The sequence below is a fragment of the Mesoplodon densirostris genome, chromosome 4, assembly GCF_025265405.1.
Source record: "Mesoplodon densirostris isolate mMesDen1 chromosome 4, mMesDen1 primary haplotype, whole genome shotgun sequence".
Classification (NCBI taxonomy): domain Eukaryota; kingdom Metazoa; phylum Chordata; class Mammalia; order Artiodactyla; family Ziphiidae; genus Mesoplodon; species Mesoplodon densirostris.
Genome location: NC_082664.1, coordinates 86604084 through 86630381, shown reverse-complemented (window position 1 = coordinate 86630381; position 26298 = coordinate 86604084). Strand labels below are relative to the sequence as shown.

At 42.0% G+C, this 26298-nt stretch overlaps 2 protein-coding genes across 2 annotated transcripts in view; one reads left to right on the top strand and one right to left on the bottom strand.

Annotated features, from left to right (window-relative positions):
- CHP1 (calcineurin like EF-hand protein 1) overlaps positions 1–11275 on the bottom strand; it is a 39212-nt gene extending 27937 nt beyond the window's left edge. Inside the window, exons 1-2 of the mRNA XM_060096637.1 lie at positions 10956–11275; positions 2994–3066 (exon numbers count right to left, since the gene is read on the bottom strand). Of these exons, the coding sequence (XP_059952620.1) occupies positions 2994–3066; positions 10956–11022 (140 nt within the window). The 5' untranslated portion in view covers positions 11023–11275. The remainder of the gene's footprint in view (positions 1–2993; positions 3067–10955) is intronic.
- Positions 11276–11617: 342 nt separating this feature from the next.
- EXD1 (exonuclease 3'-5' domain containing 1) overlaps positions 11618–26298 on the top strand; it is a 41147-nt gene continuing 26466 nt past the window's right edge. Inside the window, exons 1-6 of the mRNA XM_060098305.1 lie at positions 11618–11953; positions 14591–14776; positions 18114–18182; positions 21073–21130; positions 21459–21586; positions 25253–25311. Coding sequence (XP_059954288.1) covers positions 14644–14776; positions 18114–18182; positions 21073–21130; positions 21459–21586; positions 25253–25311 — 447 coding nt within the window. The 5' untranslated portion in view covers positions 11618–11953; positions 14591–14643. The remainder of the gene's footprint in view (positions 11954–14590; positions 14777–18113; positions 18183–21072; positions 21131–21458; positions 21587–25252; positions 25312–26298) is intronic.

Sequence of the window (26298 nt, the reverse complement as noted above, 5' to 3'; positions counted from 1 at the left end):
AGTATTCGGGCTGAAGGAAAAATAGAAATTTCTAGTCTGGTTAATTTTTCTAATACAAATTTATATAGTCTCCTCAACAAATGGTGCTGGAACAGCTAGATATCCACAGGCCAAAAAATAAAGTTTGACTCTTACATTTCTATCTATCGTTACACACACACACATTTTGTTTTGTTTTGTTTTGTTTTGGCTGCACTGCGCGGCATGTAGGATCTTAGTTCCCCAACCAGGGATCGTACCCATGCCCCCTGCAGTGGGTTAAGTGCATAGTCTTAACCACTGGACCACCAGGGAAGTCCCTACTTTCTTTTTCATTTTGTATAAATATACCAAAAAATACATATATATATTGTGTGTGTATACATATACATACAAAAAACTCAAAATGACAAACATCCAGTTAAAAAATAGGCAAAGGATTTGAATAGGCATTTCTCCAAAGAAGACATACAAATGGTCAACCAGCACATAGAGAAGATGCTCAACATCATTAACCACTAGGGAACTGCAAATCAAAACCACAGTGATCTACCACTCACATCCACTAGGATAGCTAAAATCAAAAGAGAGATAATAAGTGCTGATGAGGATGCAGAGAAATTTGAACCCTCATTACATTGCTGGTGGGAATGTAAAACAGTACAGAGCTGTGCAAAAGAGTTTGGTGGGTCTTCAATAAATTAAGCATAAAATTACCATGTGACCCACAATTCTACTCCTAGGTATATGTCCAAGAGAATTAAAACATAAGTCCACATAAAAATGTTCATAGTAGCCAAAAGGTGTTAACAACTCAAATCTCCACCATCTGATGAATGAATGAACAAAATGTGGTCTATGCATACAATGGAATATTATTCAGCCATAAAAAGGAAAGAAGTACTGATACACACTATAACATGGAAGAATCTTGAACATGTTAGGGGACTTCCCTGGTGGCACAGCGGTTAAGAATCTGCCTGCAGGGCCTCCCTGGTGGCGCAGTGGTTGGGAGTCCGCCTGCCGATGCAGGGGATACGGGTTCGTGCCCCGGTCTGGGAGGATCCCATATGCTGCGGAGCGGCTGGGCCCGTGAGCCATGGCCGCTGGGCCTGCGCGTCCGGAGCCTGTGCTCCGCAACGGGAGAGGCCACAACAGTGAGAGGCCCACGTACCGCAGAAAGAAGGAAAAAAAAAAAAAAAAGAATCTGCCTGCCAACGCAGGGGACACGGGTTCAAGCCCTGGTCTGGGAAGATCCCACGTGCCGTGGAGCAACCAAGCCCCTGTGCCACAACTACTGAGCCTGTGCTCTAGAGCTCACGAACCACAACTACTGAAGCCCACGCACCTACAGCCCCTTCTCCACAACAAGAGAAGTCACCGCAATGAGAAGCCCATGCACTGCAACGAAGAGTAGCCCCCGCTCACTGCAACTAGAGAAAGCCTGCCCACAGCAACCAAGACCCAAGGCAGCTAAAACTAAAGTAAATAAAATAAATAAGTTAAAAAAAAAGAAAACATTATGTTAAATGAAAGAGTTAGTCACAAAAGGCCACATACTGCATGATTCCATTTATATGAAATGTCCATAGAGAGAGGAATGGGAAGTGACTGCTCTATGGGTATGAGGTTTCCATCTGAGCTGATGAAACTGTTCTGCAACTAGACTGTGGTAATATATAAACGTATTATACAGTGTTGTGAATGTACTTAATGCCACTAAAATGTACACTTTGAAATGGTAAATATTATGTTATATGTATTTTGCCTCAATTAAAAAAAGAGGGGACTTCTCTGGTGGTCCAGTGGTTAAGACTCTGCGCTTCCACTGCAGGGGGCTCAGGTTCGATCACTGGCCGGGGAACTAAGAGCCTGCATGCTGAGCAGTGCGGTAAAAAAAAGAAAAAGAAAAAGTACTTAGTGTGGTCTTTGCACGTGATAGGTATTCCGTAGTCATTGACTTTAATGACTGGGCAGCATGGTTTTGGTCAATTCCAGCTTGCAGTAAAGCCATATTTTGCCCTAAACAAACATGGCCCTATGGATTTATCAGCCATTTTCTAGCTCTTCTGCCTGAGGATTATGCACAAAGGCTCAGAAACTATATGCTTCCCCCTGTTATGCTACACCCCACACCTATGCTACAAGGCTTCTAAAGAAGTCCTCCATTGTTTCTTGACAGCCGCCAGAAAGGCAAACAGCTTCATTCTGTATCAGTCAATCAAAGCTGAGGAACAATAGCAACAAAATGCTGCTACTGAGTTAGGTTGGGAGGTGGTGGTAAGGAGATATTTCATTTGACTATAAGACAATTACAAATATGAAATGATACAGCATTACATTACTCTGAAATCATATACTTACTCAAGACCAGTTTCTCAACTGTGGCACTACCGACATTTAGGGGGGACTGTCCTGTGCATTTTAGGATGTTTAGCAGCACTCCTGGCCTCTACCCACTAGACACCAGTAGCATTCCCCAGCTGTGACAATCAAAAATGTCTCCAGATATTTGGCCACCCAAGGGAAAATAGCCCTCAGTTGAGAACCACTGCTCTAGACGAAAATACTGAACATCTTATCTAACATTAATACATATAAACTGATGTACCCTAGGAATATGGGTTGGGTTGGGTTGGGAAATGAGAGGGGAAAGGACAAAACAACCTACACCATCTTGGATTGCTATGGGTCAGCCTCCTGAAAGCTAACATGTTTGGAAAAGAGCTGTGGGAAAACTCAAGCAGAGAGCCAAAATTCCCAAAGGTACATTCATAGGACCAGAGCAATGGCCACCCAAACTAAGGGGAGCTGGAGTAAAGCAGCAAGCACCTAGTGATAAAAGTAAATTCATTGTCCTGCTTAGTATGTAAGTCCCCTGTGGATCAATGATACTCAGAGATGAGTGAAGAAATGGTCCCTGTTCTCTGCATGCCAGATGCCTATTGTGTCTGCTCTCTGGATAAAGGCAGCTATTCAGACGTTGTCAGAAAATAAAGAACAGAACTGCCTACCTGAGAGTCCCATTCTCTCCTTTGTCCAGGCTGGTGAACCGGCTGTAGAGGCGGGTGATCTGACTGTGGGAAACTAAAGAACACAAAATTAGTCCCAGCTGGAGAAGTTGCCCTCCACTCGAACTGAACCTGAATGTGGCCCTTCAGAAGCCAGCTGCTATTCTGGTCCCAGGCCAACATTAAATGCTTCAAAGTCAGTAAAGTGGGCCGAAATCTCAACTCCAACTCACCTCTAGAGTGTCAAAGCAGAAAGAATGAAAGGAGTTAGAAAATAAACTAAATCAAGAGTAAACAAAATTGACTCTCAGGAATGAAGTCTAGGCTTAATTAAGACTGTGTTAAATGTCAGGTAGTTAAGATTTAACAAAACAAGGCCAAATTTAGTTTAAAAGGAAATTGTGAAACTTTCACCGTTCAGTACCCTGACTTAGAGGCTATGAAAATGCACGCTTTGGTTAAAAACACATCTCTATTAATCAGTTTGATGTTTCAGGCTGGCCCAGCTGGGTAGGTAACTTGTGTTGAATTAAAGATCGGGGCGGGGCCTCCCTGGTGGCGCAGTGGCCTTCCCCTCTGCTCTCTGCTCTCCTTAGAGAGCCAGCAGTACAGAACGGAGCCCAGCCTGCGCTGAAACCCGACGCTGAAGAATTCACAGCTTTGCCCAGTGTGTCCTCTCCTCCTAGCTCTGGGCCACTCACTTCCTGATTCTCCTGCCCGTGCCCCTGTTTATTTTATCCCATTGTTCCTAAAACTGCAGGTGGATTTTTGTTTCTTGAGCTGGGGGAGGATGACAACTATCAGGACTCCCTCAGCCACCCCTTTACCCGTGAAGGTACAGCCTAGGACAAAGTCCACACTTGCCACACCCTTTTTGGCTGTTGTCTTTTCTCTGATAACTTCTTTTTTTCCTCCTACCTCCAATCTGCCACGAGACTAAACTATTTCCCAGAAGTTCCTTTTTGCATTTCCAAAGTTTCATTGTCTACCTGTAGTTATTACCTCATAATTGTCAGCTTGTGCCTGAGTTAGTCCAAAATGAGGAGCAAAACAGCTTCCTTGTAGATGTCATCTGAGGATAACATGACCATTTTACAAATTACCTAATTTCCTTTCTTGGAGCCCATTCCTTTACTGGGAACTCAGTGGAGGTCATGCCATCACAGAGAAGAGGCTGACCCAAGGCTGTGGTGATCTTTTACCCGAAGATCAGTCCTGAGGGAAAAGATAAAGCCACTGATGCTTTTTTTTTTTTTGTGAATGCCCAGCCAGGGCAGAGCCAGCAGGGGTCCAGACACTGAAGCAGTTGTGGACCTTTCTGCTAGTCAGGCAGGTGTCAGTAGCTTGGTGTACATTCTTGTGAGAGTCAGGTTGACGGGTTCTGATTCCAATCACGGCACCACAGCTTACCAGTGAGGGGTGAGTGATTGGGGTTGTGGAGTGAACTAACAGAATCCAGGAGAGGAAAGTGCTTGGCAAAGGTCTGGCACTTGGTAAGTGCTCCAGGTTAGCTATTATCATCATTATCCTTACATTGTGAGCCTGCAGGTACAGTTTTACTGCTGTACTAATTAATCGCCAGCTTCCTGATTCTGCCAGTCACAACCGTTTTCTTCAGGAACCTGACTAGGCTTTGGCCTCGGGCCTCAAAGGCTGCTCTAGAACTAAAGTTCCCTTTAGTTTTCACAAAATAAGTCAGTTAAAGAATGACTAAATGGGCTTCCCTGATGGCGCAGTGGCTGAGAGTCCGCCTGCTGATGCAGGGGACACGGGTTCGTGCCCCGGTCCGGGAAGATCCCACATGCCGCGGAGCGGCTGGGCCTGTGAGCCATGGCCGCTGAGTCTGCGCGTCCGGAGCCTGTGCTCCCCAACGGGAGAGGCCATAACAGTGAGAGGCCCACATACCGCAAAAAAAAAAAAAGAAAAAAAGAATGACTAACTTTCCCAAAAGATTTTTTCAAAAAACAAAATTCGTTCACAATCTCAACATCACTGTTTTCGTTTCTTCATATATCATCTAACATGTCACTGTGTACTTTACATAAACATAATAGCTTATTTTTCATTTATTAATAACTGCATAATATTTAGTCCACTGAGTATTATATATTTCAGGTTACTTTTCTTTAACAAGGAACACATTCATATTGCAGTTCTTTTTATACTAGTTTTTTTTTTATTTGAGAAAACAATCTATCCACATGGTAAAAATGGTACAAAAGTGATCATAATGAAAAGTCACCCTAACAACCGCATTCCTCAGTCTCCGTTGCCAGAGTCAAACATTATTACCAGTTTACTGTGAATCCTTCTAGAAATTCCATATGTATGTACATATAAGTATGTACAGCAAGTTATAAAATTTTTAAGTTGGAAGAAATGTTGTCACCTTGTCCAACTTCTTCAACTAACAAGTGAGCCATCAGTCATCTTTCTAATCTAGAACACCATCCAAAAGAAAGGGATACTGAAACCTTATAGTACAATTTTTAAAATTCCCTTAGTGAGGGAATGTATGACATTACATCCCATATTTCAGAAAAAGAGATCAGTTTATGGCTGCTTGAGTTCATAATTTACCAATATGTTAAAAATAAATGTGTAAATAAGTAACCAAACAACCATAAAACTGCTATCTTCCAGGACAAACTGGGCTATGTGGAAATCAGTGGAGAAATGTACAACAAAATGCCAACTTTTAACACAACTCAATATGGTTACATCTCAATCTATCTCCTAAATTTCGGAACTAATGTTATAATGATATTGTTACAAAGAGCTCTGTTAGAACAGACGAAGGAGGAGGAGAAAAAGAAGAAGCAGCAGCAACAACAGCAGCAAGTAAGCAGGCTTTAATTCAGGTGCTAAACTCACTATGACCAAGAATATAAAGCAAACTCCAAGGTGTATACCTCAGAGTAACTTCAAGGAGCAAAAAGGCATTGGAACTGCCACAAATGAAGGCAGGACAAGTTTCCAGGAAACTATTCTCACCAGAAGGCGCTAGGTTAGCAGGACAAGTGCCCGAAACCTGCATCATTCTTGGTAACCCAAAGGAAGTCTCAGGAGTTGACAATTACTTTCAAAAAAGGCTGTGAATGTGGTCATATCTTCAATGAAGCTATATTTTTCTCCACTGATGGGCAAATAATTAGTTTCTACTGTTGAAAGGTTACTTAAAACACACTGCTAATCTTCTGACTAAAAGCCTTTCTGACTATCATTACTGTGCTCAGAGAAAGAAGGCATTTCAAAGAAATGCCAAGCACTAAGGAGGAAAAGCAAAGTGAAGAGTAAAAATGAACAGGGAATAAGAAAAAAAGTCATTTTGCCCTTGCCTTTATCCTAAATCTTAACGCAGAAGAACAGATTAATAACCTAGGTAAAGCATATACGTGCAACCGAAGGTAACTCTCAAAAGATTGAGAGGTTGAAGACTGCAACCCTAACCACTCCTCCTGAACACTCCACCCCCCAATATTTCGCATTTCCTCTGGCAAGAGGACTTCAAGAGCTGGCCTATTCTCTCAGGAAACCTATAGATTAAGAGACTTAAAAGAGATTAAAAACAAAAACAAAAACTTTCTTATAACTGGGGATGTCTGAATATGGACTGAATGATAGATAATATTTATAGAATTATTGTCAACTTTCTTAGGTGTGATAATAGTATTCTAGTTATGTAGGAAAAACAATCCCTATTCTCAGGAGATACATGCAGAAGGCTTAAGGGGTGAAGAGTTCTAATATCGGCAACTTTAAAATGGTTCATCAAAAAAATACATATAGGGCTTCCCCGCTGGTGCAGTGGCTAAGAACCCGCCTGCCAATGCAGGGGACACGGGTTCAAGCTCTGGTCCGGGAAGATCCCACATGCTGCGGAGCAACTAAGCCCGTGCACCACAACTACTGAGCCTGTACTCTAGAGCCCACGAGCCACATCTACTGAGCCTACATGCCACAACTACTGAAGCCCACACGCCTACAGCCCGTGCTCCGCCACAAGGGAAGCCACCGCAATGAGAAGCCCGTGAACCGCAACGAAGAGTAGCCCCCGCTTGCTGCAACTAGAGAAAGCATGCCCACAGCAAAGAAGACCAACACAGCCATAAATTAAAAAATAGGAGCTGGAAGACAGCAGCAGGGTCTTCTGTAGTGACAGAACCTTCAGGCACTATGGCAAGGCAGATGAGGGCCATGAAGGGGTCCTGCATTTTGAGGCAGGAGCAGCCTGAAGTTGAACTTCCGCTTACATTCTAGCCCAGGAAATTATTCTCAAGCAATTGCCTTTGCCTGTCTTGTGCTCTTTGTTGCAACTACAGAGAAACCCACACTAGTTCTATCATCACTACACCCTTTCAAACAAACAAAACCTCACTGGCCTGTAAAACTTACTTCCCAAACCTGTTCAATATCTTTGCCATGTCACATGACACACACCAGAAGGTAGAGGCTAAAAATAAATCAATCGACATTTATTACTACTCAGTTGGCATGAGTTGTTTCTCACAGATTATGTGGCTATTTTTTTTTAAAGGTTTTAAGTAATTCACAGCCAGGTTATTGCCACACAGTTAAGTGAACTAAAGGTGGAGAATACAGAAACTCCCAAGACACTTATGACCTTTCCCTTAATGACAACTTTTATTGAAATGATTTTAATTTATGGAAATGTTGATGAGTGAAAGAAGGTGATAGAACTAAGACAATATAGCAAATGTTTTACGCCAACACAAAGTGTTTTTAGACAGTGTTTTTTAAACTGTTAGAAACAACAGGATTTCTACTCCTTTCAAAGTTTTATTTCCTTAGAATTGGGAAAACATGATTCCTAATCAAATATTCCCTGAAAATAGGAAAAGTGTAAAATGCTGTCACCTCTCCAGTTATATAGCTCTAGACATAGTTTTTATAACTAGCATATGCTAATGGTATTTTCCCAATAAGATGGTTGTTATCTATGGTTCAAAAGGTAATAGCTAACACCTGGTGCTCATTACATACCCAGACACTAAGTAGTTTACATTTTTCTCATTTTATTCTCATTAGGAATCCTATAAAGTAGGTACTATTATTATTCCCATTTACAGATGACAAAGTTGAGGTTTACAAGGAATTCTTACTTAGAACTACTTTTCCAAACACTTAGAGATTAAATTTCAAATACCGGATAACCTAGTCATACATGAATTCTAATCAATTTAGACTTATGAATGCAAAGCTTTCATACTGAATATAAAGTCAGTTTTACTCAATCATGCTACATTTTCTTACTGGCAAAGCGAGTGAAGAAATGTCTTATACTTGTTCTTAACTTTAAGTGTTTCTGCTTGATAGTTCCCCAAACTCTTAACAGAACAAGAAGCAGAGGAAAATAGGACTAATTCCACCTCTTTACCCCACCCTCAGGTATCCGTTGTTTTTATTCTTCTAAACCTTTTGCATCATGCTAAGATTAATGTTTTAAAAATCAACTCTGCTGATCAGCACTAACTGGATAAACTGATGGCTCAACTCCCAGAGCAGAAGAATGACAGGTAGCATGCTGGGGGAGAAAGCACCTGGAAGCCACCAAAAATGCCCTAGGTTAATTTATCCAAATCTAATCAATTCATGCATGTATCAAGGCCCAATTCCTGTCCTCTTCAAGGCCAGCTCACAAGGACTCTTCCCTGAGTTCTGAAAGAGGTGCTACACAATTTCAGGTACCCTATGTCCTGATGCTAATCCTAACTCCTGTGGGCTTATCTCTATGACAGGTTTGTGAGCATCTTTTGTCACCATCTGCTTTGAGTATCCAGTATCGTACTGAATACAGACATTGCAAAAATTCAGTAAGTACTTGTTTCATTAGGCTTTCTGGCTCAATACATACATTTGTACTGGTTGTGGCTGAGACTCTCCCTCAGGCTTGATTCACTTTTCGGCAACTAGGAAAACAGCTCTGCAGGAGTACTCAGTTCTCACAAGGTCACACAGTAAAATATAATCCAGAGTCCTAAAGCAATCGAGGCCACTTCCATTTGGTCAAATGTAATAAAACCAGAATGAGATTATTGCTCCCTTCCTCTTGAGGCAAAAATAGCTTTTTCCGGGACTTCCCTGGTGGCGCAGTGGTTGAGAGTCCGCCTGCCAATGCAGGGGACATGGGTTCGAGCCCTGGTCTGGGAAGATCCCACGTGCCGCGGAGCAACCGGGCCCGTGCACCACAACTACTGATCCTGCACTCTGGAGCCCGTGAGCCACAACTACTGAGCCTGCGTCCCATAACTATCGAGGCATGTGCACCTAGGGCCCGTGCTCCACAACAAGAGAAGCCACCGCAATGAGCAGTAGGCGCACCACAACGAAGAGTAGCCCCCGCTCACCGCAAGTAGAGAAAGCCTGCACACAGCAGCGAAGACCCAATGCAGCCAAACATAAATAAATAAAATAAACAATTAAAAAAAAAATAGCTTTTTCCCACCCTCACTCTGGTTTACACTCCCTCATTATGCGACTTTTTATTTTAAGCATGAATGCTTTAACTCTGGTGTCACCTTAGCCCTACAGTAGTTCTTATGTTCTCACAAGTGTGGCCAGAGGTCATAACCACAAAATGTAATAAAATGCTTGCTGAATCCAAACTGCCTACGTTTCTACTCTTGGAATCAGTGTAAGTCATAAAATGACCATAAGGTCAAGTGGCCAAATAAGTACTGCACATTATAAACAGCTAACTACTTTCTGTCATTCATTCAAAATCATCAAAAGGACTACATTGGTAGGCGGTGAGGTCCTTAAAGTCTTTATGGAGAGGCTTAATGACGGTAAGTTAGGAGATGCTGAAAGCAGTAAACCAATCTGACAAGGGATGAGGCTGGATAACATCCCTTCTAACTTGAAGATTCTAGAAAGTTGAACTTGTCAGAAAGCATGGGACAGCATTTAATTTATCTCAGGCCACCATTGCCTGAATAATTCTGAGGTTCCCCCAGCACTCAATATTATCTGCGAATGGACCACTGAGTTATTTACTGGCCATCTCGTTATCAAAGACAGGTATCATGAAGACTCAGAGCCCAGATGTTTACATAACATGTAAAATACAAGAGTCATAATGAATTACTGAGAAGAGAAAATAATGTATGCATTATCAAGGGCTACACAAATGTATGATGGTGTTTTACCGGGCTTCTGAATTCCCAAAACTCTGTTGCCCCTTTCAAGTTAATGAGGAAGAGACTGGACTGTAAAAAATCAGTTCCTAGTACAAATTCACAGTGAGGTTTTTGGAGCACATCCAATTTCCACGGCGACTGTATGAAGTACACCAGCATAGTAGAAATCAATAGATCTGAAATTAGGACAGCAAGCATCCTCACTGTAAATAAAAAACTGGTAGTCACAGTATCCGTGCTTTCTCTCCACAAGCTCAGAATGAAAAAGTCTCATACTCAGACCCCTGATTCTTTAAGGTGTCCCGTCCCGTCTTCCAAAGCCTTACTGTACGATCTCACTTTCTGGATTTATTTTTCCGGTTGTGGCAAGAATTTGTTTGATTTCCCACAGTTGTCAGTGGTTTTAAGTCCTTGCCCAGAAACGTCACAGGAACGGACAGAATGTTTTCTACAGAGTCCATCCACAGTGCCTGAATTTGAGGTTGGTGCGAGGAAGGATAAAGGAAAAGAGTTCGGGGGCTTTCAAGAGCAGGGGGAAGAGAAAAGAGCGGGATCAGTGATCTACGGGTGATCGTGACTCACGCCTTTGGTGGGAAGGACAGCCCCACAAGAGGCACTGCCCTGCTCCAGGTAGCTGTAGCTTAAGAACAGGTCCTCCATCATCCCCGAAGCTCCAGCGCTGGAGGCTGCCCAGGACGCCCCCAACCTCTCGGCATCTCATCTCCAGACCTCAGCGACAGTCGCCCTTGGTCCTGAGGCCAGCCAGAGGCGCTCGGCCGCGTTCCCACCCCCTACCCGAACTCACAGCCAGTTTCCTTCTTGATCTCCTCGAGCTCTTCGTCCCGCAGTAACGTGGAGGCCCGGGACCCCATCACCGAGCCGGGAGCTCCTCCGGGAGCAGCGGCGCCAAAAGCGACAGCGGCGGCGGTAGGGAGGGAAGAAAGGGAGGAAGAGCCAGGGGTCAAGAAGGGAGAGGGCAGTGGTTCTACTGTGGACTGGGAAGGGAACCCAGGGATGGCGCGCGGGGGAGGGCGGCCCGGAGGCCCAGCCAATTGGGAGTGAGGCTGAGCTCAGCGCCGGAGCCGACGTCGACGTTCCTAGCTCCAGCCCCCGAATGAATCAGCCCAGCGCCGGGCCGGGTCTAGCTAAAGACGGACCACGCCCCCGGAAACATGATGCCACCGGCCTTAAAGGGGCAATTCTGACCCTAGCGCCCTCAATTAAAAGGGCAACGCCATTGACCCACTGTTTTACAACACAATAACGTGTGGCAGGCGGTGTAACCAACCTGTTTCTCACAGAACTCTTACACGAGAAATCCCACCCTACGGTTGGCATGGATTGCGGAGAGAAATAATAAAAACAGACAAAACGTCGCTTGGGTGAATGCTAGGGTGCGTCTCCTGGGAACTGCATGCTGGGAGTGGCACCTCCTGATTCTTCCTGGGGGGCCCTCTCTCCTCCCGGCCGCAAGGGGCGCTCGGGAGCCAGCCTCGGGACCGCGCGCCGATTGGCTCCTCGGGAAACAGATGCGACCTCTTGTTCAGGCCGGCTGGCGTCCGACCTGTAGTGTGGGTTCCCAGGCTGCGTACTTTAGTTAGTTTTCAGGACTGTCCGTAGATAACCGCCACCGCGGGTTTGGAGCTCCCGGAGAGTTCTTCCTTAACAGCAGTCCGTCTTCTTTCACTTCAAGACTGAAGCTCGAGGAACTCACCATTTGGCTGAAATAGAGACAAGATTTCCCAAACTTTCGTCGGAGGAAAAAGAAAAACAAACCTAACGGCGAAGGAGAGAATTTCTAAAGTATGGCCCGCCGTTTATTTGAAGTTTCTTATTTTGCCTTAAAAACGAGGAAATTTGGGCCTCCCTGGTGGCGCAGTGGTTGAGAGTCCGCCTGCCGATGCAGGGGACACGGGTTCGTGCCCCGATCCCGGAGGATCCCACATGCCGCGGAGCGGCTGGGCCCGCGAGCCATGGCCGCGGGGCCTGTGTGTCCGGAGCCTGTGCTCCGCAACGGGAGAGGCCACAGCAGTGAGAGGCCCGCGTACAGCAAAAAAAAAAAAAAAAAAAAAAAAAAAAAAACGAGGAAATTTGCATTTTTTTCCTGTGGCATATTTTTGTTTGTTTTCTTGAAAACATTTAAAGCCACCCGTTAAATTAGTACACCCTTTCAGATGAACCAGTTCTTTTCCTGTGGCTTCAGTGCCTTTACGCCCCTTACCCACCCCTCGAGTGTTACTTTGTACAGAACTGGTTTGAGTTATGGAAGAATCAAATTATGACCGCTATCACTTAGTACTTAAGCACTAGAACACTGTATTAGCGAGCTGGTCAAGTCAATTTAGGTTACTAGTTTTAAGCTTTACCTAAGGCTTTGACGGCTTAGCAGGAGACTGAGGTTCTAGTCTTACTGAATTGTTTTCACGATAGACTTCCTCTTGTCTGACCTAATGATGTCTGCCTGAATAAGCAGAGTGTGACATGTTGGATATGCCCATCTAGGCCACAGGACCTGCTTTTTATTCTGAGAGCCTAAGTATGGTAGAAAAACCTGTGATGTCACCGACGTGAATGTCCATTTTCTGAGTCTGTCTTGAAGCCCATCTCTAGGTCCTGACCTTACTCGCTCCTTCCTAATCTTGAATCTTAACCTTTTGCAGCCATCCTCAGTCGAGGCTTTCTTTGCTTTGTGTTAATGTTTTTCTGATTTACTTTAACATTTCTTAAATTTCTTTATTATCCAGGCATTTCACAAGCTTATTTCTTATGTATCTTTTAAAAATATAAATTAATTTTTACCTCTACTAAGGGCTGGTTTTTCCAGTTTTATGTTGTCTTTTATTTCTGTAAAAATTCCCCTTTTACCAGTTGATTGACTTGAACAAAGAAGAATGATTTTTTCAGGCACTCTGGTGACTTGTTTTATGTTCTCTCTGGATACATAACACTTTGTCTTGCACTAGACTGCACACATCCTCCACTAAGGACCTGGTTTTAGTTCAGGTTCCATTACCTTCTAGCCGTGTAACTTTGGGAAGGTGTCTTAAATCTTTAAGCCTCAGTTTCTACATCTGTAAATTAGGTAGTTGTTGTAGGCAACAATAATAGTTGTGAAGGCACTTGCTAGACCTTAAAATATTAAAGTGTAAGTTATTTATCTGGTTAAAAATGCTATGTAACTTCTCACCTCTTCCTAGTCAAATTGGGCCTTAGTTATTTGGTCAGTATTTTATAGTTAAACTAAATTGCAAAATTCACTGGTTGACTATTCCAAGTGGGGCAAAGGCAAGCCACTTTTAAATTTAACCACTGTGGAGGAACACTAAGCTAAGGTTCTAAATACAAAGACATCCGAATAACAGGATTGTTCTAAAAGATACTTTTTAAAAAAAGGATTCATCTTTTTTTTTTTTTTTTCTGGTACGCGGGCCTCTCACTGCCGTGGCCTCTCCCGTTGCGGAGCACAGGCTCCCGACGCGCAGGCTCAGCGGCCATGGCCCACGGGCCCAGGCGCTCCGCGGCATGTGGGATCTTCCGGGGCCGGGGCAGGAACCCGTGTCCCCTGCATCGGCAGGCGGACTCACAACCGCTGCGCCACCAGGGAAGCCCAGGATTCATCTTTTAATTTACAGTATTACCCTAAGGATTATAAGAGTGTCTACTATGAATGATAGCTATTTCTGCAAGATAAAGTTTTTTCTTTGTACATTTCTGCATTGTTATCCTTTTTATGAGCATGCATCATATTTACAAAAACAGTTGAATTTTACAAAACCATTGTGTGGCATGTGTCAGTTAATCTGTCAGGCTGCACATGACTGGTGACATTACAGCAGCCCAGTCCCTGAGCTGTGGCCAGGGTGGTGTGGAATGGCCCTCGTAGTGACATGGCAGCTGGATTGGTAATGCATAAATTGTGATAGTTCTAAGTCACTTATTCTTTGGTTGGTTACAGTGTGAAACTCTGGAAATGTGATTAAACTAGAACAGGCTTCATCTAGAAGAGGTTAGATCCCAGACGTTTCTGGGTAAACAATTCATTGCAATGTGTTGGCAGGTGTTTGCCAATATCAATTTTTTTTTCATTTGTTCTTTTCGTTTTTTTTGGTTGCTGTTAAAATGATGTATGCATGTGCTATTAAAAAGCCTCTAAATGTTCTTCTTATTCCATTTAGCTAAGGAAGGAAAAGTGATATTAGGCCATTTTATAGACAAAGACGTCAAACCCACCTTGCCTGAAGTCTTATACTTTTCAGTTTCCCATGTATAAATTAGAGTTGGTGCTTGCAATGATATTTTTCTCATTATCATTCTAAAAAGATGAACAGAATTGAATTTCTCTAATATTTTAATTTTTCTTATCCCAGGTATGGGGAAAGGAAAAATAACCCCATTTTCCCCAAAATATTAAAAAAATCATAGATCTCTTTTATTTTCAAGGGTTTGGATACTTAAAGAAGATTATTTGAAGGCTCCTTTTGGAATCAAATAGCATGGATCCCAGCAGTGACTACCATTTCCTCAACCAGATTTTGTGGAGAAGAGTGAAACTCACATTGGTTTGTGGCGTCTTTGAGGGAGTGCTCCAGCATGTGGACCCTAACAAGATTGTTGTCCTGAAGAAAGGTCTCATTTTATTTCTCATAATCTCCTGCCTTTTAGGAGACTAATAACTCAGTTTGGGTGATGGTTCTCTGCTCCCTTAGCACCTGGGAGAGTGACATTATTCCTATTTTCGGGAAAAGGTGGGAGGAGGATTAGAATGCTGTTTTCCCTAACAGAGCAACATGGCTGCATATGCTGGCTTGTCCCCACTTCTATACTTTTATTGACATGAGAGTGGAAATTTTCAATGTATAGTTTTTTTAACTGGGTACTTCTTTTAATTTCGCTCCATATGCACCTTGAAATTAAAAATAACCACTGTATTAGATAGAATTGCTTTTGGCTTCAACAGACAAATTCACAAAGACAGTAAGGGGTTAATTTTTCTCATGCAAAAAGAAGCCCAGAGGTAGACTACTGAGGAATTGTGCAGGGGCTGAAAGATGCCCGGAGGGATCAGGTGTCTTGTGCTCCTGCTCTGCCACCTCAGCGACCATGTGTTATCCTCCTGGTCACAAGGTAGCCTTTACACCTCCCAGTTTCAATTCCAATTCATTTTTAAAGGATAAAATTCAGGAACAGCCAGATGGAAGAGATTTATAGGGCAAGGTACGTGGGAAAGGGCTCAGAGTTTCTACCTTCTCTAGGCATGCCACCGTCTTAGCCTCCTCCATGTGCTCACCTTGAAGCCCCAATATATAGTTTTTGTTCAGCTAGAATATTGACTTGTTAAGAGTAGTTGATTTCCTGGCACAATAAATTTCAAATTCACTGTTGAAACGTGTAAATGACATTTGAGAGATTAGTGTTATTGTTAAGCCATATTATGAGTTAAAATAGACTTTTGTAGGCTAGGATGGGACTATACCAGGCTTTTGCAATATTAATTCATTTGGTAATCATTTACTGAGTTTTATATCCCAGGCACTGTGCTGGGTACCAGGGATATGGATAAGAATAACATGGTCTCTGTCCTCAAAAAACTTTGTCTAGTAAGGAGACAGGTAAACAAGTAGAAAGATGTAATGCAGTGTGATACCCTCTGTGATAGAGGGACGCACAAGATGCTATGGAAAAAAAATGTCAGCTCATTTAGATCTGAGAATGGTAGGGTTAGGACAGTGGGGAAGGCTTCCCAAAGGAGGAATTGATGGTGGAACTGTTACACCTGCTTACTAATTTATGTACCATTTGGACAAAGCAGGGAGTGACATCACTATGACAGCAGCATGAAGGAAGGTTTGAAGTAGCAATAAACTAGAGACAAGGAGAATAGGCAGGGAACTATTCAGACAATCAAGGGACCCAATAAAGAGGAAATGATGGGAGTCAGAGCTAAGGTTTGGCAAGGAATGGAGAAGAGAAGACAGATTCTAGAAATGCTTAGGAGTGAGGATAAGTAACCTAGTAATCAATTAGATCAGGGGTCCCCAATCCCCAGACCACAGACCGGTACTGGTCCATGGCCTGTTAGGAACCGGGCTGCACAGCAAGAGGTGAATGGCAGGCGAGCGAGCAAAGCTTCATCTGTATTTACAGCCGCTCCGCATCATTTGCACTGCCTGAGCTCCACCTCTTGTTAGCATTATGGTGAGTTGTGTGATTATTTCATTATATATTACAAAGTAATAATAATAGAAATAAAGTGCACAATAAATGTAATGTACTTGAATCATCCTGAAACCATCCCCCCACCCCAGTCCATGGAAAAATTGTCTTCTACAAAACCGGTTCCTGGTGCCAAAAAGGTTGGGGACTGCTGATTTAGATAGTCAAAGAGCCTCCTACATTTATAACTCAGATTATGTGTATAGTACTGTTATTAATTGATAGAAATGGGAAGAGGAACAGGTTTGTTGGTTAGTGGGAGAAGATAATGATCAATTTGAAAAATATTGCAGTAAGTCTGCTATTAGTTGAAAATGAGAGTGGAGCTCAGAGAAATAATCCATACTGGAGAAATAATGTATGTCAGGACAACTAGGAAGTTGATGTGATCATTCAAGGAGAAGGAAGAAGCATGAAGAATATCACCCTAGGGATTTTCAGTGTGTAAGGGGCAAGCGGTGGTGGTAGAGACAGCTAAGGAGACTCGAAGGAGCAAATCAGGGAGACAGTGGAACACTGGTTACAAGATGCTTATTAAAATCATTGAGGCCTGGTTTTGAATCCTGACTCTGTCTTTTACTAGTAGTGTGACCTTGAGCAGGTTATTCAACCTTTCTGAGCCTCAAATTCCTCCATAATGGAGACAGTGAAATGCCTATCTCATTATGTTACTGGATAGTCAAACACAGGCAAGTAATTAGCAAGATGCCTGGTTTGGAGTGGGTGCTCAGTGTGGTGGCTTTAGATAATTAGTAGGAAAAGAAATAAACACTAAGAGTGTCCTGTAAGCCAAAGAAGAAAGGAGAGAACAGTATTGTCAGTGGATGCATGGGAACCAAGTATAAGATTGTAAACTTTTTTGGGGATTTGACAAATAGGCAGTTGGTGGTCTTTGACCTATGTAAGAATATATTCAGTGGACTAGTGAAGGTAAAACTCATTTGTTTTGGATTGCCGAGAAATGTGGAAATATACAGCTGCTGTGAGCACTGCCATCTAGAAAAAAAATGACACTGTATTGGGCCTCCCTGGTGGCGCAAGTGGTTGAGAGTCCGCCTGCCGATGCAGGGGATACGGGTTCGTGCCCCGGTCTGGGAGGATCCCATATGCCGCGGGGCGGCTGGGCCCGTGAGCCATGGCCGCTGAGCCTGCGCGTCCGGAGCCTGTGCTCCGCGACGGGGGAGGCCACAACAGTGAGAGGCCCGCATACCGCAAAAAAAAAAAAAAAAAAAAAAATGACACTGTATTGTAAACATGACAAATAAACTTCTCCCAACTCCCTTACCTACTCATAGAAGAGCCTGTAATTGGGTCAGGAGTTGCATTGTTGTCTCCGACAATTAATAGCTCAAGCATGTAGCGTGACATGAAACAGGGTGTGGACTCTAGAAATAGTCAGATGACTTAAGTTTTTTTCTGGAGTTAGGTGGAGTACAAATCAGTAGAAATATAATAAGTAGATAATCCTTAGCCCCAAAGGCCTTAGAATATTTTTGGAAGAAGTTTACATTCAGTGTACTACTACTGCCCTTTTAGTGTATCTTGGACCATTCTGGGGTTCCCTCTGTTCTTTATACTACTTGTTTCAAGGTTATAGCTTTGTAATTTATTATTGACTTTTTATTCCTTGGGGAAGATAACTTGGGGATTTTTATAAAACTCAGATTTGGGCACTTTTGTGAGACATATTTTCTTATAGTTTTAGGGAATATTACTTTTTATCAACCAAATGAATTGTTTTCTATAACAGTGAAGAATGTGGAGACTGATCAAAGTGTCCCAGGAGTGAAGATGTTTTTTGGACACGAGATTGTAAATGGTGAGAACTTCACGTTCCCTAAATGCTGGTATCGGGATTTGCAGCAGCAATAAACTCATTTCTCTGCCTCATTTCAGTGTTTGGGGGTGGGAGGGAAAACTAAGATGTTATCTTGCATTTACGAACTCTTAAAGCTGGTATTTGGGAATTGTCCCTTATCTTACTGTTTCGGTAGGTACTATGAGCAGAGCAGTCGTAGAGAATTTTAATCATGTTGGTTTTACAATGTGAGGACATCTGGTACTCAGTACTAGAGACTCAGCTTGAAGGCAGAGTTAGGAATCTGAACAGAAAGGAACTGTCAGGCTTCCCTGGTGGCGCAGTGGTTAAGAATTCGCCTGCCAGTGCAGGGGACACGGGTTTGATCCCTGGTCTGGGAAGATCCCACGTGCCATGGAGCAACTAAGCCCGTGCGCCACAACTACTGAGCCTGCGCTCTAGAGCCCGCGAGCCACAACTACTGAGCCCAGCCCGTGTGCCACAACTACTGAAGCCCACAGTCCTAGAGCCCGTGCACCTCGAGAAGCCACCCCAATGAGAAGCCCATGTACCTCACCGAAGAGTATCCCCCGCTCGCCACAACTAGGGAAAGCCCATGAACAACAATGAAGACCCAATGCAGCAAAAAATAAATAAATACATAAATTTAAAAAAAAAAGAAAGGAACTGTCTTGCTCAGCAAGCGAATTTAACACCAGACATTCACAGTCCCTTATTTGAAACCTTGGGGCCAAATGTTTCAGATCTCAGGCTAGTTCTGGATTTTTTGAAAAGCTAACAAAGGGTATATACTGGTCATATTACATAACACCTCGAGTGGGTCTGGTCAGCACTCCGTAATAAAACACATTTCTACAGAGAAACGGATGGATAATCATATTAAGTGGAATAAAGTAGGACTATAAATAGTATGTCAGTTCAGGTTTTGCTGCCAAAAGAGTTACAAAGAATTTTTGGTTTTCATACCTTTTGGGATTTTGGAATTGTGGGAAGTAGCCCTGTTCTTTATTTCTGCCAGCTAAAACAATTTAGCAAGAATAGATACAATTGTTTGCCTAAAGGAAGAGCTATAGAAGCTCATCTGGTCAGTGTGTTTCAGACAAGCCAAACGGGGTAAGGGAAAAGGGTTAGGAACAAGAACTATTCTTTCTTTCAAGAACTCAAAAGCAAAAAGCCTTCCAAGGAGGAGTGAATATCAGTGTGGGGTGGAGGAATAGGTGAGCTGGGACCTCATAGAACTGTGCATTTCTTACTGTTGGGGCAGATATGAGGAAAGGAAAGGACTCCTGCCAATCCAGACCTACTTTAAAGCAGACAAGTCCAGCCAGCTTTTTTTTTTTTTTTTTTAGTATTTCTTTCTTTCTTTTTATGGCTACGTCAGGTCTTAATTGTGGCATGCAGGATATTTTAGTTGTGGCACGCATGATCTTTAGTTGCGGCATGCGTGATCTTTAGTTGCAGCATGTGGGATCTTTAGTTGCAGCCTGTGGGATCTTTAGTTGCAGCCTGTGGGATATAGTTCCCTGACCAGGGATCGAACCCAGGCTCTGGGAACATGGAGTCTTAGCCACGGGACCACCAGGGAAGTCCCCAGCCAGCTTATATAACTCTCGTGTCTTACTGAGTACGCTACTGTAAACACTCTTTGTCCCTTGAGCACCTTTTTAAAATGGCAGTGATGGTGGTGGAAGTAGAGGGATTGTTAATTGTGTGTTAACTGTTAGACTTTGCAGTAGAACAGAGCTCTGGACTGGAACAAAGCTAGGCTGTGGATGAGTTTGTGAAGAAAAATGAAGGAATCACCACTATCTCCTAACTCAGGAGAAGGCTGACCACTGACCAGCTTTGTGATCTGTACACATGGATTCATTTCTTCCTAAATTCATTCTCAGAACTTGGCCTTTGTTTATAATCTCTAAGCTCAAAGGATGGCCTTCTTCTTCTTTCTTTGCCCTGTGGCTCAATCACCCATAGAGAGTTCTCCCTGAAAAGTACCTTGAACAAGAATTATCAAGATAAAGGATAATAATTGATTAATCTGAGTTTTTAGTGAATTTTACTTTCTCTGACCCAGACTCAACACTTCTAGACAGTGTAGGAGAAAGAGACATTTGAAACATAGTGGCCCCTGAGAAACCTTTTCCATGAAAAGTACCTAAGTGTACTTAATTGAATCTTAGATGCCATTAATGACAAGGTGCATTATTTCTTTTCCCACCCTAAGAAAGAAAAAGAAGCTGCCAATTAAACTATCATGCGCATTTACTGTAAATCATATCCAATTTCAGAGTTGTTTAAAATGTGCATCTTAAAATCAAGGATATACAATATTTCCCTGTATTCCGTGAACTGTTAGGTTAAAAATAAATGGTTTCAGAGTCTCTGTGGAATGTTTCTCTCATATTTCTTTTGTGATTTCCAGTCTAGCTTTTATTACCTTTCACGTCACTGAACTGTTAATGCACCAGCCTGAGAAAGTGGAAGGGACAGTGTGAATGATTTAAGAGAAAACCCCCAAACAGTACATAGTGTGAGGGAAAATGCATTAGGTTGGGAATAAATAGGAAAGAAGAGATATTTCTAGAACCATTCTGCATGACCACAAAGGTGTCCTGGAACAAAAAGGGTAAAGTGGATGTGTAGAGAGGTTCCTAATCCTGCTAAATGACCAAGGAAGCTATGTAGGGATGTAAGATTAGGGGTCTTCAGTACTTTGGATAGTCTTTTCTGCTCTATTTACTGCTGGCCGATGAAGGCTCTATGGACTAACATTTCATTCCCAATTACTGTCTATGTTACATAATCAAACTGTGGGTGTGGAGGGGACAGAGGGATAGTTAACTGCTTTCCGATTGGAAGTACTGTTGGAAGCCGTTTGGTTATTTTACAGTGGAACTACTGGATGAAGAAGAACAAGGTGCAGTAAGAGAAAAGGCATCTTCTGTTAGGTATGATGGAATGATTTTCTTAATTATGATGTACACATTAGCCTTAACTATAATCTAGCCTTAACCCAGATGTACACATTAGCCTTAACCCATCTAGCCTTAACCCAGATGTACACATTAGCCTTAACTATAATTCACTAGCTGTGTAATTCCTAAAATGAGAAGAAATAGGTGGATGTTTCCTTCCATCTTTAGATGGTATCTTCAAATCAATGTAAACAGTGGATGAATGGGTTCTCTATGAAAGATCCAGAGTCATTACCACTGATGTGTGTATGGCATTAACAAAGAACAAGTTCACCTAAGTGTTGTTTTTTTGTAAGCATAGTCTAAATACAGAAAGAAACAGGATGGATACAATAAAAGATGAAGACCTAAATATATATAAGGCTGCTTCTCCTGCCTCTGAGGCACCAACCACCTCTCTGCTAAATGACCTCAAGTACAGCCCATCAGGTGAGTACCAGGGCTCTGAATTTTCTAGGCTCTCTTGTGGTTCAGAACTCTTCAGAGTTGGTATAACCCCGAGTCAAGGTTCTGTGTGGAATTCTCAGCTAGGCCGTTGTTTCTAGGGTCCGAATTAAGATAAAATATCATGATTCATTTGTTTATTTAACATTTGAGTGCACACTATATGCCAGACATTGGGGATACCAAAGTTTGGTATCTCTACCTTCATCAAGTTATGGTGCAGGAAACACACTAAATAAGATAAATTAGTATCCTATATAGTATGCTGGTGCCACATGTTAAGTAGAAAAAAAACAGAAGAAAAAGAAGAAATGTGTGGAGAGGGTGGTTTTACAATTTTTGAATATCCAGGACAGGTCTCATTGAAATAGTGACATTTGAAGTAAAGGCTTGAAGGAAGTGAGGGACCAAGATGTATGAATATCTGGGGGGAATGGTTTTTAGGCATAAAAAATTAGCAGATGCAAAGGCCTGAGAGAGGAACATGCCATGATCTTGAAGGGACAGCAAGGAGATGAGTGTAGCTGGAGCAAGGAGAGCAGTAGGGGATGAAGTGGGGTGAGTGGATCATGGAAGACTTTGTAGATCATTGAAAAGACTTGGCTTTTACTCTGCAGTGAGAAGAGAAGCCATTGGAGGTTGGTTGGTTGTTTTTTTCATTCCCCTAATGACTAAGGAAGTTGAGGATTTTTTAATGTGCTTATTTGGCATCTGAATATCTTTGGTGAATGTCTATCCATATCTTTTGTTCATTTTCTTATTGGATTGTTCTCTTATTATTCAGTGTTGGGAGTTCTTTATATTTTCTGGATACAAGTCTTTTCTCAAATATATGCTTTGCAAATATTTTCTCCAAGTCTGTGGTTTGTCCTTTCATTCTCTTAAAGCATCTCTTGAAGAGCAGGCATTTTAAATTTTGATGAAGTACCATTTGTCCATTTTCTTTCTTTTATGGATTGTGCTTTTGATGTCATATCTAAGTAATTTCTCCTATCTCAAAGTCACAAAGATTTTCTCCTTTGTTTTCTTCTAGACATTTTAGGTTTTACATTTAGGTATATGATCCATTTTTTTTAATGTTTATATATACTTTTTTTTAAACATCTTTATTGGAGTGTAATTGCTTTAAAATGGTGCGTTAGGGGCCTCCCTGGTGGCGCAAGTGGTTGAGAGTCCGCCTGCCGATGCAGGGGATGCGGGTTCGTGCCCCGGTCTGGGAGGATCCCATGTGCCGCGGAGCGGCTGGGCCCGTGAGCCATGGCCGCTGAGCCTGCGCGTCCGGAGCCTGCGCGTCCGGAGCCTGTGCTCCGCAACGGGGGAGGCCACAACAGTGAGAGGCCTGCATACCGCAAAAAAATAAATAAATAAATAAAATGGTGCGTTAGTTTCTGCTTTATAACAAAGTGAATCAGCTATACGTATACATATATCCCCATATCTCCTCCCTCTTGCATCTCCCTCCCATCTTCCCTATCCCACCCCTCTAGGTGGTCACAAAGCACTGAGCTGATTTCCCTGTGCTATGCGGCTGCTTCACACTAGCTATTTTACATTTGGTAGTGTATATGTGTCCATACCACTCTCTCACTTCGTCCCAGCTTACCCTTCCCCCTCCCCGTGTCCTCAAGTCCATTCTCTACATCTGTGTCTTTATTCCTGTATGATCCATTTTTAATTTTTGTATATGATGTGATATGGACAAGGTTCTTTTTTTCCATATGGACATCCAATTATTCCAGCACCATTTATTGAAAAGTCTGTATTTTCTCCCTTCAGTTACCTTTTCACCTTTGTCAAAAATCAGTTTTCCGTATGTATATAGGTTTATTTATTTATGGACATTCTATTCTGTTACATTGATCTAATTTTTCTATCTTTACACCAATACTAGACTGTTTTGTTTATTGTTGATTTATGATAGATCTTGAAAACAGGTAGTATTAGTTCTCCAATTTTGTTCTTTTTCAAAGTTGTTTCAGCTGTTCTTTGTTCTTTGCATTTCCCTATGAATTTTAGAATCAGCTTGTTAATTTCTACCAAAAAATAAAAAAACTCTGCTGGAGTCTTTTTTGGGATTACAATGAACTGATAGATCAGTTTGGGGAATATTGACATCTTAACAGTATTGAGTATTCCATTCCATTAACCCAGTATACCTCTACATTTATTTAGATCTTTAATTTCTCAGCAGTGTTTTGTAGTTCTCATTGTATGTCTTACACATCTTTTACCATATTTATCCCTAAGTATTTCTATTTTTATACTATTATAGAAGGTATTTTTTAAAACTTCTGTTTTCCATTGGAGAGTTTTGAGCAGAAGAGTAACATGATCTGACTTCTGTTTTTACAAAATCACTCTGGATGCTGTATAGATGCTGAGAGGAGGGCCAGCGTAAGAGCATGAATACCAGTTAGGAGGCTACTGAAATAATTTTATTTAGTGGGTATGGTGGTTTGACCCTCGTGGTGGCAATATGGCTGGTAGGAAGTGGTGGAATTCTTCATGTATATTGAGGTGGAGCCAACACAATGTACTGACAGATTAGATGTGGTTGTGAGAGAAAAAGAGGAAACAAGGATGACTTCAGGGGTTTGGGCTTGAGCAGCCTGAAGTATGGGAAGGATTCTGGGTGGGAAAGGTTTTGGGGAGATGGTTAGGAGTTTAGTTTTGGTCAACCTAAGTTTGAGTGTAAGCTGAGAGATGAAGACAAAGATCTGAGGTGGAGATATAAATTCAAGATCTAGCCTATAAATGGTATTTAAAGCCTTGAGACTAGATGAGATCACCAAGAGAGTAAGTATGGATAGAAAAAAGGAAGCGGTTTATGGACTATGTCCTGAGCCACTCCAGAGTTTTAAAGTTTGGGAGATGAAGAACTATATGTTATGCTATACCTCTAATCTTTTAAATTACATAATTAGAAAAATAATTAATTTTCAGGATCCAGAGAATTCCAAATGTGTGGACATTAGTCCATCTCCAGGACTAATTTATTTTAAGCTATTATTTTTTATTATGAATGTGCTTTTAGAAAACGCATGTCTTAAATACTGTATGATATCACTTATATGTGGAATCTAAAAAATACAACAAACTAGTGACTATAACAAAAAAGAAGCAGACTCACAGATACAGAGAACAGACTAGTGTTTCCCAGTGTGGGGGGGATATAGGGGTGGGGCAGTGGGAGTTACAAACTATTGGATATAAGATAGGCTACAAGGATGTATTGTACAACACCGGGGAATATAGCCAATATTTTCTAATAAATGTAAATAGAGTGTAACCTTCAAAAATTGTATAAAAATTTTTTTAAAAGTACATGTCTTGAAGTATTCAAGATATAAACTTATGATGAAGGAAACATTACTGGATTATCAAAGGAAATGAGTAAATATTTTATTTTATAAGATATCATTAGTGGGGCTTTTGTTTATTCTCAACTGACAAATAATGCTAATAGTGTTCACTACGGGATGGACTGACGCAGGTGATAATGAAATAGTTCTCAGTATTCTAGGCTTAGCCTCAGTAGTTCTAGACATTTGAGTTGCAATAGAGTAGGACTTTAGGATTATGGCTAAAATTAGTGGGAGGGCTATTCTATTGCCAAGGAAGACAAATATATATAATCACATTCTCCTGTAGAGGAAGAGGAGGTGACATACACAGTCATTGATCAGTTCCAGCAGAAATTTGGTGCTGCAGTAAGTATTGCCTTCAATCATTCTCCATATTGTCTGCAAATGGGTATCATGTCTATGTCTCATAAATTTCTCTTTTATTATAAGATCATTAATGTTGGGTTTCCTTGGTGGTGCAGTGGTTGAGAGTCCGCCTGCCGATGCAGGGGACATGGGTTCGTGTCCCGGTCAGGAAAGATCCTACACGCCGCGGAGCGGCTGGGCCCGTGAGCCATGGCCACTGAGCCTGCGTGTCTGGAGCCTGTGCTCCACAACGGGAGAGGCCACAACAGTGAGAGGCCCGCGTACCGCAAAAAAAAAAAAAAAAAAAAAAAAAAAGATCATTAATGTTTTTCCTAATGAGTTGACAAAACATCTGAGAGCCGGCTATTTGCCAGGCATTGTTCTGAGGTCTGGGTTAAAATAATAATCAAGACAAAGTTCTAGCCCTGAAGGAGCTTATTTTAATGCAAGAAAATAAACACATAATTGTATATCAACTGGTGATAAGTGCTATGAAGAAAAAGTGTAGTATGGTGAATAGAATGACAGGGAGTTCCTATTTTATTTAGGGTAGACAGAGAAAACCTCTGTGAAGAGGTGACATTGGAACAGAGATCTAAAAGAAGTAAGGGAGCTAACCATGTGGATATCTAGTAAAAAACTTAAAGAAGGCATAATTACAAGTGCAGAGGCCCTGAGGCTGAAGCACACTTGACTTGTGTGGAGGAACAGCAGGGAGGTCATTGTGGCAGTGAAAAAGAGTGTTAGGGAATGAAAGGGGGCAGGAGGCAGGTCAGGTAGACATAAGGATTTTGAGTTTGACTTGAGTAAGATGGAGAGCAATTGGCAGTTTTAGAGGAGAGTCAGAAATTTTTTTTACTTATATTTTTAAAAGACCAGTCTAGATGCTCTATTTAGGCAATTTCTCTATAATATTTTATTAATTTGAGATGTGGCAGTAACTAATTATTCAGCCTAGGCTATGGTTCACAGTTAGACTTTAGGGAA